The sequence below is a fragment of the Trichoplusia ni genome, chromosome 15 (genome assembly GCF_003590095.1).
Source record: "Trichoplusia ni isolate ovarian cell line Hi5 chromosome 15, tn1, whole genome shotgun sequence".
Classification (NCBI taxonomy): Eukaryota; Metazoa; Arthropoda; class Insecta; order Lepidoptera; family Noctuidae; genus Trichoplusia; species Trichoplusia ni.
Window position 1 is genome coordinate 2,652,347 of NC_039492.1, and position 17,324 is coordinate 2,669,670.

At 37.7% G+C, this 17,324-nt stretch overlaps 1 protein-coding gene across 5 annotated transcripts in view; it reads right to left on the bottom strand.

Annotated features, from left to right (window-relative positions):
* Positions 1-17,324, bottom strand: part of LOC113500948 (peroxidasin homolog) — a 231,512-nt gene that overhangs the window by 179,022 nt on the left and 35,166 nt on the right. For all 5 annotated transcript variants that reach the window (XM_026881898.1, XM_026881897.1, XM_026881896.1 and 2 more), the window contains exon 3: positions 11,309-11,484. In XM_026881898.1, the coding sequence (XP_026737699.1) occupies positions 11,309-11,484 (176 nt within the window). The remainder of the gene's footprint in view (positions 1-11,308; positions 11,485-17,324) is intronic.

Below are 17,324 nucleotides of genomic sequence, written 5' to 3' on the forward strand. Positions count from 1 at the left end.
TTGTTTTGTAACGTGATCCGTACATCATGAGCAAATATGCCGCCTTGCAAGTATAAATACATTCACATAGCGAGACAAACAAACACCCCCCGCCCCCGCCCCCGCACCCCGCGCCCCCGCCCCTACACCACTTATATTTAAGCTTGTTTATGCACAAAGCTAAGAGAGTTTTAGTTCCAGGCTTTCGCATGTCATCGACCTGGAACTCAGCCCAACTTTATTTGGCTGGTTTTAAAATTTATCCAAACGTTTATAAATGGTTAATCCTTTATGGACTAACTTTGTAAGGATTTGTGGAAATAATGAAAGGTTTGGTATTCAAGAGTAGTGGTGCGCTAGTTTAAAAATTCATTTAATGAACTGAACTGCAGCATAACCCTCCAAACGATATCTGATTCAATATATCGCATTCAAAAATAGGTATTTCAAGCGATTCTAAAATATTTGGAATATTCTAAAAGTACGGCACAACGTGTATCCGTGCCGGGCTTGCGGGCTCCTCGTCGGCCGGATCCGGCCCTCGTCGCCTGCGCCACAACAACTGAACCGATTTGAAATTTGTTTCCAACTCGCTTTTAATCGAATACGGAGAAAAAGCAAACAATTTGTGGCAAACGAGATTTTTATTGATTCAATGTAATGGGTGTTTTCAAACTAGTTGTGTCGCCAAAGGAGAGAATCAACAAAACATAAGATTGTTGAACAAAGACCATGCTTTCTTTCATTCTTAGAACGAACCAATACAGCAAATGTTACTGATAGGCATCAGCAATAAAAAATACATACGGGCAACTTTTTCTAAAACAACTTTCTGCTCATAGTAATATAATTGTTTACTTCGTTCCCAAGCATTATAAAAGCAATTTTCTAAAGTTGATAAACTGGCGTTCGAGGTGGTGTCAAAACATTTTCAAAGAAACAACATTTCACACTCAAACTCCCCTACTTATATCATCCTCACATAAACTTTACGGAAAAGGCAATTCGGAGGTCGTGTGAACGAAGGAGAGCCGATAATTCACCGATAGAGACTCGGAGAGGAGGCAGTATCGATCTTTGAGTGGGAGAGGTCCCTGGCCAGGTTCCAAAGTCCAGGAGGTGGTTCACGGCAATGTGTCACGGCGTCAGTCCGCGGGGCCAGGCCGGGGCGCGCCGCCTGCACAAGGTATTGTTTTACACGCATTCGAAGGGCCCCATTGATTCCGATGCCCCTTCCGTTTTATTGTTATTGGGAAACAGTAACGATGGAAATGGGATTAACTGAATGGGAATGGATTTGTTTTTGGAATTGGATTATAGTCGTTAGATACTAATCTTAATTCAGTTTTAATTTATAAACGGTTACTTTACAACATGAGTGCATCGTTTACATTGATGGATGGTTCAAACAGTTTTATCAGGTCGAGACGCAGCGTAGTATCGGGTACTACAAATCACATTGCACGGCGCAATAACAATATTGTGTCCGAACAAAAGTTAAAGATACAAGCTTATCTTTTCACACAAATAGTGAGTCGTAAATGTAAACTTTTACGAGTGTTTCTAAAGAAAACCGTGTCTTTTGGTATTTACACAAAAGATAGGATTACTCTGCTCAGGGGGAATGAGTATTGAACTAAACAAACTTTATTTACGATGCCACACCACTTTAAATTTTGGAGAAATTCTTTACAAAATAACATTTTAAAAGTGTAAGGCGGAGCAGCGGATGAAATGAGTTGAATCTAAAGAGAATCTCTTTTCTTAAATTCTTTAATGTAAGAAATAATGTAAACTAAAATAATATGTTTTTATAATGAAATCTAGATAAAGAGAATTCAAGAATTTTCAACTTTTAAGTATGGCAATAAAGACGAAGGTACTTTATTCATTACTGTTTAAACGTATCGTTTTTATATTTGGTTCGATCAAAAACGAAATTAAAAACGCAATCAAATCTCAGCCATGGCTATCTCAATCGTTGCGTCGTCACGTACCCCCGACTTACAACTACGGACACTAGAGCCAGGCAGAATATTCTGCGTCTGACTAAATTCCATCAAATTACAGGGGTTAATCCTGAGGGCAGCAGCTGTTTGATAAAGCCCGCGGCTATAGCTAATGTAAATTCCGCGGCTTCACCGCCGAAGAATGCCGAGCCCTAAATAAGTACACTTCAAAGTACGGCGAGTGCCTTTTCCGGCGTACAAAGAGCCAATTACATAATACCACCCTCACAGTTAATCACGTGATTATGTTCAACGAAAAATTACGGTTTTCTTTTTCAGCTTCACGTCTAGCATTTCGGGAGTTTTGTTGCTCCACAGCGAAAATATGGAATTATGGAACGAAATGAGGATACTGCCTTTGGAGGTGGAAAGGAAGGTTGTATAATGAGAAAATATCGGAGTTTTGGAACTTCAGTATTTTCAGAGTATGAGTGCATGGTAAGTAAAGTATCGAAGTGAAATCATAATTTCATTTGTATTCCACTCTTATGATGTTAGGTACAAAATAAAGACAAGTCAAATACCAAAAATAATTTTATCTTGACACCTCACTCTTGTACCTACTTCAGCCACAACTGCTGAAGAAAAGCAGTGAAACTTAACGATAAATCTATGTCATTGCGCAGTACCTATGTTATAGCATTATGTCATACTTAATACGAGTATACCGTACTATGATTATCGTTGCATATCTCGTTGACGCATTAATATTCCATGAATTTCGAAATTATATTAAAATTCACGATGTTACCAACAATTCGTCAACACTTGAGGCACGAAATAACGAAAATTGTGAACGCAAATATTCAGAGTACGTGATAGCGCTTGTTTTCTGGTGCATGAAATCCACCACCGATGAGTAATTGTGTCATTTTTATTAAACAGTAATAAACCGAGCCTGGACGAGTCCTCATGTTGTCCGCCAGTACAGTTCGGGACTGACCTCATGACCTTGTTCTCGTGTCTCCATGCCCGCGCCGCTCATATTATTTTTTCCCTCCATAATTTGAGCAGCTTCATCATCTTTTATTAACATTAATACACACCTGCTCATAAATACGGCCTAGTGTCCAACTTTTTGCCTCATATTATGTAAGTGGCAAGCTTTGTGTGGTGGCTTAACGCTAACCGCCGCGTTCGTGGTTAGCTCCGACGTGAACGCACGCGTTTGCGTCCGCCGAACAAAGGGATTTCAGCCTAGGGGGCCTTTGATCTCGGCCCATTAAACTGGGCTCACAGAACCGGCGCAACACAAGTTTATATGTGATACACTACAATTAAGCCTTATTAGGACTAGGCTCTCGCTGGTTTTAAAGCAAAGTTTACAAGTCAAGTATTCCCAAGTTTGGAAGTTTTAGCTTTTGTTTAATTAAAAAACTGTTTGCCTTCCTCGGGGTTTTAAAGAACACAAACACAAGTTTGTTTAGGTAGTACATTTCTTATTTGGAGTAGAAACGAACTAAGTTAATGAATTTATAGCGACGAAATTAATTTTGTTAAAGCGACCTGTAAGTAAGATAGACTCTTCTGTGTAGGGAAAACATATGTAGGAAAAAAACTGTTTAATCAAGATGTGGACAGTCAAAAAAGAATAAGTACATTCAAGTAGCGTTTTGTAAGGAGTAAGGTTTCGGTGCCGTCTACGGGCTACGTGTACGTGCGTCACTAGGAAACAAATAGCACTCGATCACATCTAGGAGTGGAGCGCACGTGAGGTGTTAGGCTAGAGTAACAATCGTACCTAAGTAACATCAGGTCACAATTGTAGCTCGGAGCCAGGCGCACAATGCCCAAGGTCCCATTTGAGCCGTTTCAATTGGCATTCAGCCCCCGCGCCGGCCCATTGTCGGGTAATTGTAAGCTCTCTGATTAATGTCCTAATCTAGGAAATAAAAGTACAGGTCAGAAAAAATACATTAATAACGCCCGCCCATTAAATACATTCCGCCATTTCCTACAATAATTAATCACAATTTTGGATAATTTAGGGCATAAGGCCTTATTACGTTATTCAAATGTAACTTTCCCTGGAGCTGTATAATTAACCTCTCTATAAATTAATTTCGAAGCGTTTTGCTTTGAATTATTCAATCTGTGAGAGAGTTGGACAGCTTCCCTGTTGGAGGGTCAATATTGGGTAACGACGTGTTCGCAGATGTTTTGTTTCTTTTACCATAATAGCTTATCCGCCGCACAGGAAAACATGAGACGCAATTTTCTAGCGCATATGTGTTTTTATGTATGATAATGTGTGCGGGTTCACAAAGATTATGAAAAAGTACTCATATTTAGTTATTACCACTCAATATTAAATCAGTCACGCGTCAGTCAGAACCTGAACTGATCTCTAACACTTTGTAAATCTCAAGTTTAAGTAACGCTTTGCGGAATATCATGAAGCGTCTCTCCTATCTAAAATATTCAAGTTGAGAATAACTTAGGATCTAAATACTCCACTTAAGCATAATAACTTAAATCTGGATCTACAGCTTTTACACGAGTACTTGTGTAATCGTATTTATGAAGCGCTCGCAGTTGTTGATATACTGAGATGCTACATAGAGATGGTGTAAGTACAGAGAAATACTTGAGAATAACTAACTATGTTGGGAAGTAGTTTTAATATTCACATCCGGATTACTCAAAGCTTTGTGTTCCGTTAAAGGAATCCAAAAAACCGCTCTTAATCAGCGAAAGTACCTTTGCGATATTTTTTTAACATTTGAAGTACCTCAAACACCCTATGAGTACAAAGAAATCTAAAATATTTTAAACACAAAAAATCATACACCATATACATATGTCTAAATGAAAAGGTTTACTAGAAATGATTAAATCAAAATGTTTTATAAAATCCTTCCTCCTGAATAAATAATAAAACAGTAAATAAGTTTTAGAAATCCTTTGAGTATAGAAGCCGCAGTAAATATGTCCAGTCAGTTGGAAACAAATTTGTATCAATTTCTGGCTAGTCGAGTGGAGTCTGGCCGCAGAACTATGAAGTTGACAGCACCCTTTGTTCTTTACCGCCGAGCGTTTGAACCTCAAGGCTGGCTTTTCATTAACTAACTTTATTTTGAAATCACTTCATTTTTAATTATATTCTATTTTGTGCTAGATACTTACACGTTTACGGCCGTAGATAATATAAATAGAAGTAAAATATTTAAAAGAGTCTTTCATAAATAAAAAAGGTATTCTAGACGTAAAAGTTTCATCTTGATCAACTTTTGTTTGATATAACAAGAGAATATTCCAATCAGTCAGGTATGTCGCAGATATACGAGTTCTTTGAGTCCTCCATATTGTTGTACTGCAGATGATTTCCATGACAAGAGATAATTTACAGGAATTCCATCCTCATTTTACAAGCTTTCACCACTGAAATGCATTTTAAAATATTTTATAAGAATCGTAAAATGTGAAAATATTTTCCGTAAATCATAAAATAATTTGGTAGTCATTTAAGAAAGGAAATGTGAAAGCAAAATAAATATTGAATATCAGAGATAAGTTTGTAGTATCGCGAGAGAGGCGAACAAGAACTAGGTTAATCCCATTTGATAAAATGAAATAAAGAAGGCAAAAGGGTTGAAGTGATCTCCAGTACGCGATATATAACGAAGTATTCGGGGAACTATTCTAAATAAACAGACACACGTGAGTGAGGCTGGCTTTTACCAAAGAAATGGAGGAATTTCCCCAAGGAGAGTACCTACGCAGAAATAATTAATTGTGTGTCAGAACGAAGATACGTAAAAAGCTTTGTGAAATATTAAATGCGTCAATTTATAGCGTTTAAATAAAAACGGAAGGCATTTACTATGTAAATGTTCACTTCCATATTTGTTTGTGAGGAAGTGCATGTAGTGTTAACCGTTTTTGCTATTAATTATGCATTCTCAGTAGTTCTAGCGATTATTTCAATGTGAACAATGTAATTTTGTGATACAATATACACTCATAATTTACTAAAGTAAAAATTCTTGTCGAAAGCTACGACTTGCAGGCCGCGGGTGGTCTTACTGTGTAGTGAACATTGAACCATTAATGTAAAGGAGTCATTGAACGGTAACAAAACAATAAGTTATAATTATACCTCCGGGCATTACGGAACAGTCACTACTCGTAAAGCACACAATTAATGACGTCACGCGTTAAAGAATTAGCCGAAAGCTAAATCAACCCTTCAAAACGTTATGCAAATTAAAGTTTTCGAGAGCACAAATTATCACCAACTCCCTTCTCACTGGCCTCGGGGGTGCAAACAAACAGACGCAAAGTGAAACGACCGATTCTAATTGAAATTCGACTTAGGGGTGTTAATTTTTAGGAGGCGATAAATAAGCGGTGCATTTGCTAAGATGCTAAAGAAGCGAGGCTGAAGGTAGAGTACGGTATTAGCTTCTGCGAACGTTGTCTGGCTTATTTAAACAGTAGACTTTTCTTTGTGAGAAACATAAACATAAAGACTTCAATTCAAACCAATCACTGCTTTGAAAAATGTGTACAACTTCAATCATTATAGTCTAATAATAAACACATAGTTTGAGGATGACGATCATTTTCTATAACGCTATTGTATTTTGTATGAGCCATCAACATGATTATCCGATTAATTGGCAAACATTATAATGTATTATGGTCGTTATATTAGAAATGTTACGACACATTATTTGTTATTAAATTTTGTATGAGCAGGATTTTCATGAGAGTATAGAACAGTATTGATGGACTGTTAACTTTAAATATTATGTAAAAGTATGTAAAAATTCTTCAGTTACAAATTCTAGAAGAAGATCACCCAATTTGTGAAGCGATACATGAGAATATTCTACAAATACATTGAAAACCATACTCTAGTAAAAGTAAACATTTTAGTGAATTGCTGAAAGCGATAAACGACATAGACAAACAAAAATGATAGTGTGAGCTAAAACAGTAACTCTCAATGCCTAACAGACAATGTTGGCTGTAAGTTTGGGCAAACATCTTGGGCAAACAAAGTGTAGCACAAACATTGGCCGACAAGACTTATCTTGTCGTATCTGTCGGAATGATCCATCAGTGCTCTGCCACCGTCTGCGGATTACACAGGATTATTGAGTTGTGTAAACCCTTCTAAAGTTTACACAATTTTAGAAATGCGCGGTGCTTTTCTTTTGATGATATTTCTTAGGAAAACGTTATCGTAATCCAATATTCGTTTGGGCGGCCAATCGGGGAGAAACAGAACAGGTTGAGCCACACAACGTAGATAGGTATGTGAGAAAAGGTAAGGTAGCAAATATGCAAAAAGAATCTACGACTCTTCTTATTATGAGGCAGTAACGAACACTGGACACAATATGAACACGTATATCTAGATAAGCAGCACACGTAACACCGTTTCTTTTTCCTTTCACGTTTGACTCTTAATACGCTAGTAAAAGAACACAGAACACCACCAAAACGAGATCAAAAAAAAAGAAAATACTGAAACCCATTTAACAAAAGACTCCGAGATCCACCGCCTCACATTCATAGTCAGCTTCAAAACGAAAATATACGTATTCATAGTGTTGAACTAGGCTGGAATATTATGTAAGGCGATATTCTGAGACACACTCACACGTCTGCCTATCAAACATATATCGTTATATGTCATATGACTAGACTGTTTGTCTAGTTGACGGCATAAATACACAGTCAGCTCTATCTTACTCATACGTTTTCGAGAAAAAAGTAATAAAAGTATGAAGGGAAGGCAGGCTGCCGACATAGCAACAATGTTATGTGATAACATTATACGGATCTTCGGTTGAGATAGAATACTCGCGAACACCGCAAAAGTGTCAGCAAGTAAACCACGGAAACAGTAATACTGACAAGAATTTATTATGCAAAATGAAGTGTAATTGATATTTGGTGACAAACAATACTTATGATAAGACACAGAGTCTTGAGTAAATATTCAATTCTGTGACTATTCAAGTATTTATGAAATGCGGAAATCGAATCGAGTCGATCTAGCTCTTCGCCATTTTAAATACTTTTTTTCTGAAACGGTACGGTAACTGTTAAACGGTACTTATAAAAAAGAACGGGCGGAAACGCTAAAAGAAAAACGATAACCATAACCATTATTATTTAACTCAGGTCCGGTTACTTAAGGCATGTATAGGTTGGAAGATGTTGGGGCAGTATACACATCGGGTTGTACAGACTTCATTCGCAGTACAAAGTACAAAAGTAAGACCTTTTAACCCAGAAACAGATAGTTATGATTAAATCTCTACTATCGAACGATTCAAAATGTCTGTAAGATAAACTGAAAATCTAGTTACAATTAAATTGAACACCTTCCATTTCCTTGAAAAGGAATGATTTTCCATTCGTTTTGTGAGTGTCCTAGCTCAAGCCCTCTTCCGGACGACGGAGCCTGGACAAAAGTCCGCCAGCTCCGGCCCCGGCGACGAGAGACCCTCAAAGGAACGTCTCTAATGGTCGTAATACCGATAAATTATACCACCGACTGTTTGTTACTAGATGTAGCTGCTCTTTGTAGTTTATATCATGACAATTTATACTATAGAATCGTGTACGGAAATATATTTATGATTAGGGTTTTTGTTGTTGACAAGCCTAGTTGTCTAAGTTTCGGGTTATAAAAATATACATTTTGTGTCTCTGTAGAAGTTTGAAGGTTTTCATATAGGTACCTAGGTACATTTCATTCATTAGAATAAGATTTTATTAAATCCTTAATTTTTGTTTAGAAAACGCCAATTATGTAACGGTACTTTCGGAGGCTGTTATAATAATTATAATATATTAAGCCACACACTTCCACCCTCGTAACTAAATCAACGACGATAAACAAAACAAAATTAATGCGTAAACCCATAATTATAATGCGGTAGGCAAGTGGGCACGAAGCTTCATGGCTGAATATTCATGAGGTCATTATCATAAGCAAATACCGGGGAGCATCCTGCCGAGTTTTTCTAAATGATGTAAGGGATTCCGAGGGCAGAGTCGTGATGGCGGCTTACAGGGATCAAGAGCTCGCTTTCTGCTGATTGGTGGTGTTCAGTGAGGTGTCAATGAGAGAATGAGGCATAGCACTCGCGAGGGGCGGCCGAGATCAATGAAGGACCATGTTGAGTCTCTATGTTAAAATTTTATTGAATATGTATTTTTTGTAGTACCGCATACCAATTATGAAGGTATCGACTTGCAACAAGGCAATATAGGCTCTAATGAATGTTAGCACGGTTATTTGCTATTGAAATGGATTAATGTTCGAGCACATACCATAACGCCGTTCCCCTAATGATGCAGATTACAGAGGGGCTTGACAAACACATTTCTCAAAAGAGGGGTTAAATAAGTCCACGAGCTCACGCCATGTAATTTGGGATTAACTTATTGCCATTTATCAAACACGATTTGCAGCCTTGATAAGAATTACAATGTTCTAACCAAAAACACAAATTCTCTATGTAATGTTTAAATTAGATTAATTTAGAATTCAGATTTATATTTTCAAGTGATAGAAGAAGTAAATCTTTTTATACGTTATGTTATCAGAAAACTGAGGAATATAAACGGAACCAGAAATATGTAAACTCGCGCATAAATTTACTTAAAAGCAGGAGTTAAACAGGCTTCGACAGCGAAGCAGACCCCGGGCCGCGGCGCCGCCATTATGCGCGGCCGACTGCCGGCCTGAGCAGCCTGCCCACACTTTATCGCTCACATTTATTTTAGCAAACAGTATCAACACTTCGCTTAAACAAAACTCTCTTAAGATATTAAATAAATTCATTAAACGCGCGAAACCGTAAATTTAAATAATTTTGACAAATTAAAAATGGGAATACTAGCCATTTGTAAATGAATTAAAACTGGGCTGTAATATATTTTTATTAGACAAGCTGTTTTAATTAGTTTGCGAGAGAGCTGTGTGTTAATTGAGAAAATAAAATGGAGCTGATTGGTATTCAGAGCGCATAGCTGCCGTCAAACAGAGACAAGCTTATTGAATCAACATTGTGTACGTTTGGAACTTTTTGTTATCCAAACTGTATGCATCCAAGTTGGAAAACCAAGTTGAATTCGGAATGTGACCTGAAATGTTATACTTTATATTCTTTTATGTAATCCCTTACCAACAATCAGATCTCAAATATCTACGTATAAATAGACAATACGTTCTACCTTTGCAGGCTGAACACATCCTTCCCTTAGAGTTGGGAGCGGAAGGCGGGCGGAGCGCGGCGGAGCGACGCGGAAGGCGACGGTCGCGCAATTATCGCGAGCAATTAGTCGCAGTCGCGGCCTCCGCGTTTATTACACGACCCCACACTTAATTGCTACAGATAGCGCGTTCAGATGCTGCGGGATAATGTACAGGGTTAGGGCAAGACGGGAACCTACAACGACTTTTAGGAGATGATTTGAATGAACTCAAATATTATTTATAGCCGTTTTGACAGTTACGCGTTCATTATGTTAGGTCGGGCTTTATTATGCAAGACTTTATTACTATGACTACTGCATGAAATTTGTAGAATGTAGGATTATAGGATCTGTTTTATTTCATCACTAAAGCCATAACCAACAATTAATTGCGCTTCCACAGATTTGATCTTGTCAAAGGACTATGCTATCACCAACTGCGAGGTATGGAACTCAAAGTTCGCATTGCATGAGAATTGAATAAAAATTTCGTAATCATGTAGTTGCCAGCCGGTATGAACAGCTTAAATGTCACCAAATATCATGAGATACATTTTATTTCATCTATCATTTCATATTTTACTCGACATTGAATATAACACTCTATTGGATCGCATTTACAAAAGTTCTGTAACACACTTTACTACAACAAAACATTTTAAAACTTTTAACAATATTACTAACAGATTAACAATTGTAATTTTAATGTTAACTCGTAAATAGTTGTATAAGTTTGTTTGTTGGCAGCTGATTTTATTTTACAACTTAGTTGAGTATAATTAACAATGCATATTAAAGTGCAATTATACACATTTCTTTTTCAGAACTTGTTCGGCTTTGTTTCGCTTCACTAAGATTACTAAATCACACGGACTAAACTCACTGAAATGAAAATCACTGTTTCAAAGCCTCCGCCTAAAAATTCCCTCATCGTCTTGCCTAGTTTCCATTATACTTCCTGATATTATGATAAATAATTTCGTTATATCTCTAATGTCGCCGTTAACTTTCATGCCGTCTAAGACCCTTACCGTAGAAAGTACAGAAGTAGTTTGTATTTCAGTATTGGAGGCTATAAGTGTTGGTTCCTGACTTACCGTTCTGTTGCCGAGGTTCCTGACGCGGCAGCTGAGGTAGGCGGACTTGCCGACGAGCGCGGTCACGTTGCGCGGAGTGGCCGCGTCGAAGGACGGCGCTAGTCGCGCGCCTGCGCCCGCGCCGCCCGCCGGCAGCGCGTTCACAGACCCCGCGCCGCCCGCTACGTCGCATGCGCCTGCACATATACAACAACAAAACATAAGACATTATGAGTAATAATAATAAGAGTATTTCAATTAGACATACACTTAGAGAAAAGTATAAATAAGTATAACACATTTTATAAATTTTTTAACTGCTTTATTTCGGGATATCCTTGTTCAAATGATCCAACATCAATTCATTTTTCAAAAAGAATAAAAATAGTTCCAAGAAAAATGTGTTTCTGTAAAACTCGAACCACTTCTCAATTATGTTAAACCCGTGCAACATAACAAACACAACAACATAACAATAGAGCACTCATGTATTACAAACGTTTCGCGACGACCCATTCCCATCCAACTCAACATTTACAAGCGCACCTCTGCCGACCCCCTCGGGGCTCGAACCCGCGAACCTATAAATATATCAATCAAAATAAATGGACGTGTTATTTGGCCCTATCAGCATAGACACACATGTTACATCATCATAAACCCATCGTATTCGCATCCAAACTTTATGGCCGTATAAAATCTGTACTCATCTCATTGTGAGGGCTAAGATTATTCTTGTTTTAAGACAAAGCGTCGGCGCCTCCATTGTGATCCACTTTAATTAAACTATGTAAGACGGATATGTCTTTGTAAACCGATGTTTATGTACGCGTTTATGTCTGAGGAAACGGTGCAGTGATTTCAATGTTTTGGAACTATAGAGGGTGTTCTACACGTTCGGCTAACTTCTGCATGGTAACGATGTTTTGGAAACATAAAAGAACAAAAGATTGAACCCCCAATGAGAACCGTTCCTAGAACCGAACACTAACATGGACGCTCTTACTTAAGTGAAACAATGTCATTGAAATAATATTATATTTTCAAGCGCCGTATTCAAGGAATCTGGGACCAAATAATACTCCTTTCTCAGGAAACGTTATCCACTTCAGGCAGAAAGTGTAGCTTAGTCTGACATAACTAAATATAGCAGGTTAGCACACGAAGACTGAAAGGTAACTTAATATTTATTTTCTTTAGTATTATGTGCTGACAAACATTTAATCACTTAGTCCTAACGCACACTCGCTGGAAATACCTACCTATCTACCTTTGATTATTGTTTACCGAATGAATTATTACGTTTTCCGTTGAACTGATAATATACAACTGGATTAAAGGCTGTTAGGCTTTGGCAATAACAGCTTTTAGAAAATTAAGTAATATCTGTTAGATGACACCCTTTTCACGTTTAATACTTAAATTATGTATTGTTGTATTTCCCATTGTAGTATGGCACGAACAAATATCTCAAATTGAAACATACTAACCGTTTTCGATAAGCGCCCGTCAAATTCATAAATAATTCGCCTTACAAAACTTACACCAACACTTGAACTTGTTACGTCACGATGATATTTCAATGTTATTTGAAAGCAATAACATCACAAATGTAATAACGGAGTTAATGGTTGCAGGTCGGGGAGCGGCGCGTAATGCATTCGGAACTAGCGGAACCGGCGCGGATGTCGGCGAGGAAATGATTCCGCTTAGTTCCACACCAGCTAAATACTTGATGGATGTTCCCGCAACCAATCATTTATACATGCTATGGAACTTCTGCAATCGTCCTACTCTTTATACAATGTAGTACCTGCCTATTACTTGGAACCTACAAAAAGCTCTCGGTATGATCGACTTCCAATGAAATCCAAGTCCCTCAATTTTTGTTTTTAGCTACTTTCTATATTTCGGACCTGCTTTAAGTTTCTATGCCAGCAGCTCCTTTCATTAAATTATCTGGTATGACACAAAAAAATCACTTCGTGCAAGAACTGCAAGTTCTGCTTTGCTTTTATTGACAGCTTATGTAACAGTAATTGGAGACTAGCTCTCTCTTTATTGAGTTAGTCACTACAGGAATGTTATACGTTGAATAAGGAGGTTATTCCTGAAAACTACGAGTAATCCCCGGCCTTCTGCGCTGCGCTCTATTGCGCCAGAGTTATTGCGTTATGGGAGTGCGCGTCACATCCGGACTAATTCCGGCCAGATCCGGAACTCCGCTGTGCCGTGATTTCCATGATTGATATACGTTTTAATCATATTAAGGATTCCTAATTAATGCTTCTCTCTAATTATTTAAATGAGATTATGCCGCGATCGCTACTGAGTTATCGATGCGGCTTACGTTTGGATTAAATTACTTATTCTGAGCAAGATAACAGTAATGTTGACTAGCTTGATACATTTACAGTAGTTCTTAAAGGGTTTGAGTTTGCTGGATATAATCCCGTGTTCTAATTCCATTGTTAGATAATATCTCTCGTAGTCAAATAGGCTTTGCTTAGTTTCTATTTTGTATCAAAATATAAGACTTTGTACATCTCTCACTCTAACTCAGTCGCTATAATATAATACTGAATATGGAAACTGACTCCGTGAGTTTCACGCTCTGCTGAAGTTCCTGATATTCAAATATTAATTAATTCTGTTTTTCAATGGCCGCTAACAAAACCAATCAATCTCAGAACCACCAAAAAATGACGGAACACAAACTTAATCAATGAGCCATCAATGGCCGGCCTGTGATGGATGTACCCTTAATTAAGCAACACTGAATAGATAACGATCCAGGCAAGTTCGACAATCAAAAACATACCTTAATGCATAGACACACGGCACACGACGAACGCACGATAAACTCTGTTATAACAAACAAATGAAAACAGTTTGCGACTATGCCATGTAAATTTCAACTTTATTCCCAAGCGTTTAAGCGCTGTTGTTGTTGGTGAATTATTCGGTAAATTCAGAAACAGATTGTGGGCGCAGACGAGCCAATGAGAATGATAAAGTGACCACTAAACCAGCCAACGTCCGTGTCAATATTTGGCTAAACAATAGAAACTAATTAGAACCTGTTACTCAGTCATTATCACCACTCATTCGTACTTTAGACCTTATTAAGACTGCCGATAATGCTATCGAATTGATATAACTTCGTTAGGATGTGGGGAGGAACGAATCTAATCGAGCGAGGTGGTTTCAGAGTCGCAAAAATTCAATATTTTCCAGTTCGTTTGACGCGAGGAATATTCGAGAATTGATGTGATTAATAGACGTATTAGTGCTGCTTACGGGAATATTTATAAGATTTCTGAATCCTAACAAGGTTTTAATGCAAAGAAGACCTTGTGAAAAACGTAATGCTATATCAATTTGGAAAACCATGAAGTTGACAATCGTTATTCCAAAAATTCAAACAATTTAAAACGTTACAATTGGCGAAACAATTTAATCCAGTGCAGAGTGTGAATAGAGATCGATGTACGAAACTTCAGATGACTTAACTTGACTCAGTAAACTCAACTAGCTGATCCCTGCCCCATATGATTTGATTACAATTCACGCTACCGCCGACTAATCTGTGCCCGATAAACGGCTTTAACACATATGTATAGATATCCTACCTATTGTTGTTAGCTAAATGATCTTCGACGAAAAGATTGGTCTTGTGTTTCAGTATTTCAGAAATACAAAAACGAATACCTATATTTGCTCTTTACGAAATGCTCAGAAAAAGTACATACATGTGCGACGTGCGTACGTTGAACAAAAAAAATTTTATTTTTTTAGTGAGGGACTTTAAACCTGTCAGTGGCGGCACATACCGCGAACTGCACGTGTACCATGAAGGCGCGCGCTGCACTATTTATTTATAGAGCTAGCGATCGATACGTAATGGCCGAAGTAATTCATTCAATGGGAATTTTGTATTAAGGAGACTTTAAAATGTTTGTTTTGCTAACAAATTGCAGGTCATTCGTTCCGAACTTGATCACTAATGAATGAGTTTCTGTAAGTAGAAATTTGAATCTTATTTTTTTTTATTAAACTTACACACTATTAATAAATGAAAAGTCCTGCTAGTATAGTTTCATGATTTAAAGAAACGAAGATGAATTTTAACCTAGAAATAGATAATATTCTTTTTACAATGTCAAAAATAATACACAGTATTTCATCACTATAAATATTTGTATTAAACACCTTAAGCGATATATACGCTCCAGTCGAAGCATAAGAAAGCCATTGACCTTCTTTCCTCGAAGGAAAAAACATGACAATCCACAAAATATGAGACGATGCAGAATTTGTGATACCATATAAAGAGTATTGTGGAAGTTTATATTTGGTACCGGGATAAGCAACCCTTACGGAGCCCCTGGGGACCGCGCCGCCAGATAAACACGCGATTCATTGTGTTATTCTAAGAATTATTCCACAACTTTCTTTCTGCTCGTAATTTACTTCAAACTCATCTTATTTCGTTGTTGACTGTCTACTGAGAGTAGTTTTACACGTGTCGCGTATCTTCGGAAGAACTCGAACGTTTGACAATTGTGAGCGTAACCCTTTTAAATGGAAATATATGAGTAGCGTACACCGATGAAACCTAAATTACAGTTATTATCTACCTGCAGGTTGCCTATACTCCCATTGCTTTCCTAAATATCGGTACAATCTACTACGATATCACTACGTACGGTACGGTACGGTACAGTAACAAGTAACAGAGTGAAACATAACACATACCATTTCAATCAGCTATCAATTTACTGTCGTGAGCTTTATAATAAATAAATTTTAAATATCGAAATGTTAAATCCCTGTTTACTACATGAAATGACGTAGATTGCTTAACTGATGCAAAAAGGTTAGTTTGTAAAACACTCACTGACTTATTAGAATAAGACAGAACCCAGACGCGCTCTTAGTTGGTAATGAGTAAACAGTGTTAGTGTTAAGTTAGGGGGGAGAGGGAGTTAAATCACGTCTGCGTTCGTCATTAGCGGCCATCGAACACTCACTTCGCACCACATATGGACGCTACGAGTGGAAACATATGGGTGCGGAGAGTGCACGCGCACGCAGCGACCGGGCTGCGTTTCTACCGATTCATTTGATACGAGTAATTCTCGAATACGTTATAATAATAGTTTCTAGATATCTTATTTGCTAAGGATTTCACATTTATTACAATAAAACCTTATTAGCCAATACGATTACACATCGTAACCTGAAGCATAATCATTATTTAGTTTAGTGTTAAGACCGCAATACTGCCTAGTGCCTAGGCTAAGGTCTCAAGTTCAATCTTTCAAATATTGTGTGCGATTAAGAAAGGTATAGCACAGCTTCTGTGTTTGGGAAGGCACGTAAACTAATGGTCCTGCGCCTGATCTCTTTCCTGTCATGTTGTCATATTGGCCTGTAAGAGCTGTATAAAAGTCAGAGTGTACACTACTATCATTATCCTATACAAACTATCACTGCATACGATGTACTACATTAATATACCAAATCATAATAAAATTAAGTTACAAGTGTAGTTGTGAAACAAAACACGCAGCGTCCCCGCAACAGACGAGCGTCCATACAACTCGCGCCGGGACTACAGAGTCCCAACTAGTACAGTTAAAGTCGTGAAGTTAAACTTGTGTATTTGTTGATCTAGACGTGATTTACATTTGGGCCACCCCTGGGCATCCCGGGATCCCGGCGTTCCGCGCTCCCGAGTCCCGGCGTCGGCAGTGTCCGCGCTATTTTTAAACATTATCTGTTTAGTGTCTGTGAATGTATTTAGTTTTGTTGACGCCACTAATAAGGGATGGAACACGGATTTGAATTTGTTTCTTTTTTATTACGTACTTTGAGAGGAATGGTTTCAATTTAAAGATCGTTTTGTACGTGTCGAGGTTTGAAATTTATTGTAACCATTATTTGTAACATTTGTGGCGACGATACATATTACTTGAATAAAATAACAAACAATTTAAATTTGTATGAATTATTCTAGTTAGTATTTATATCT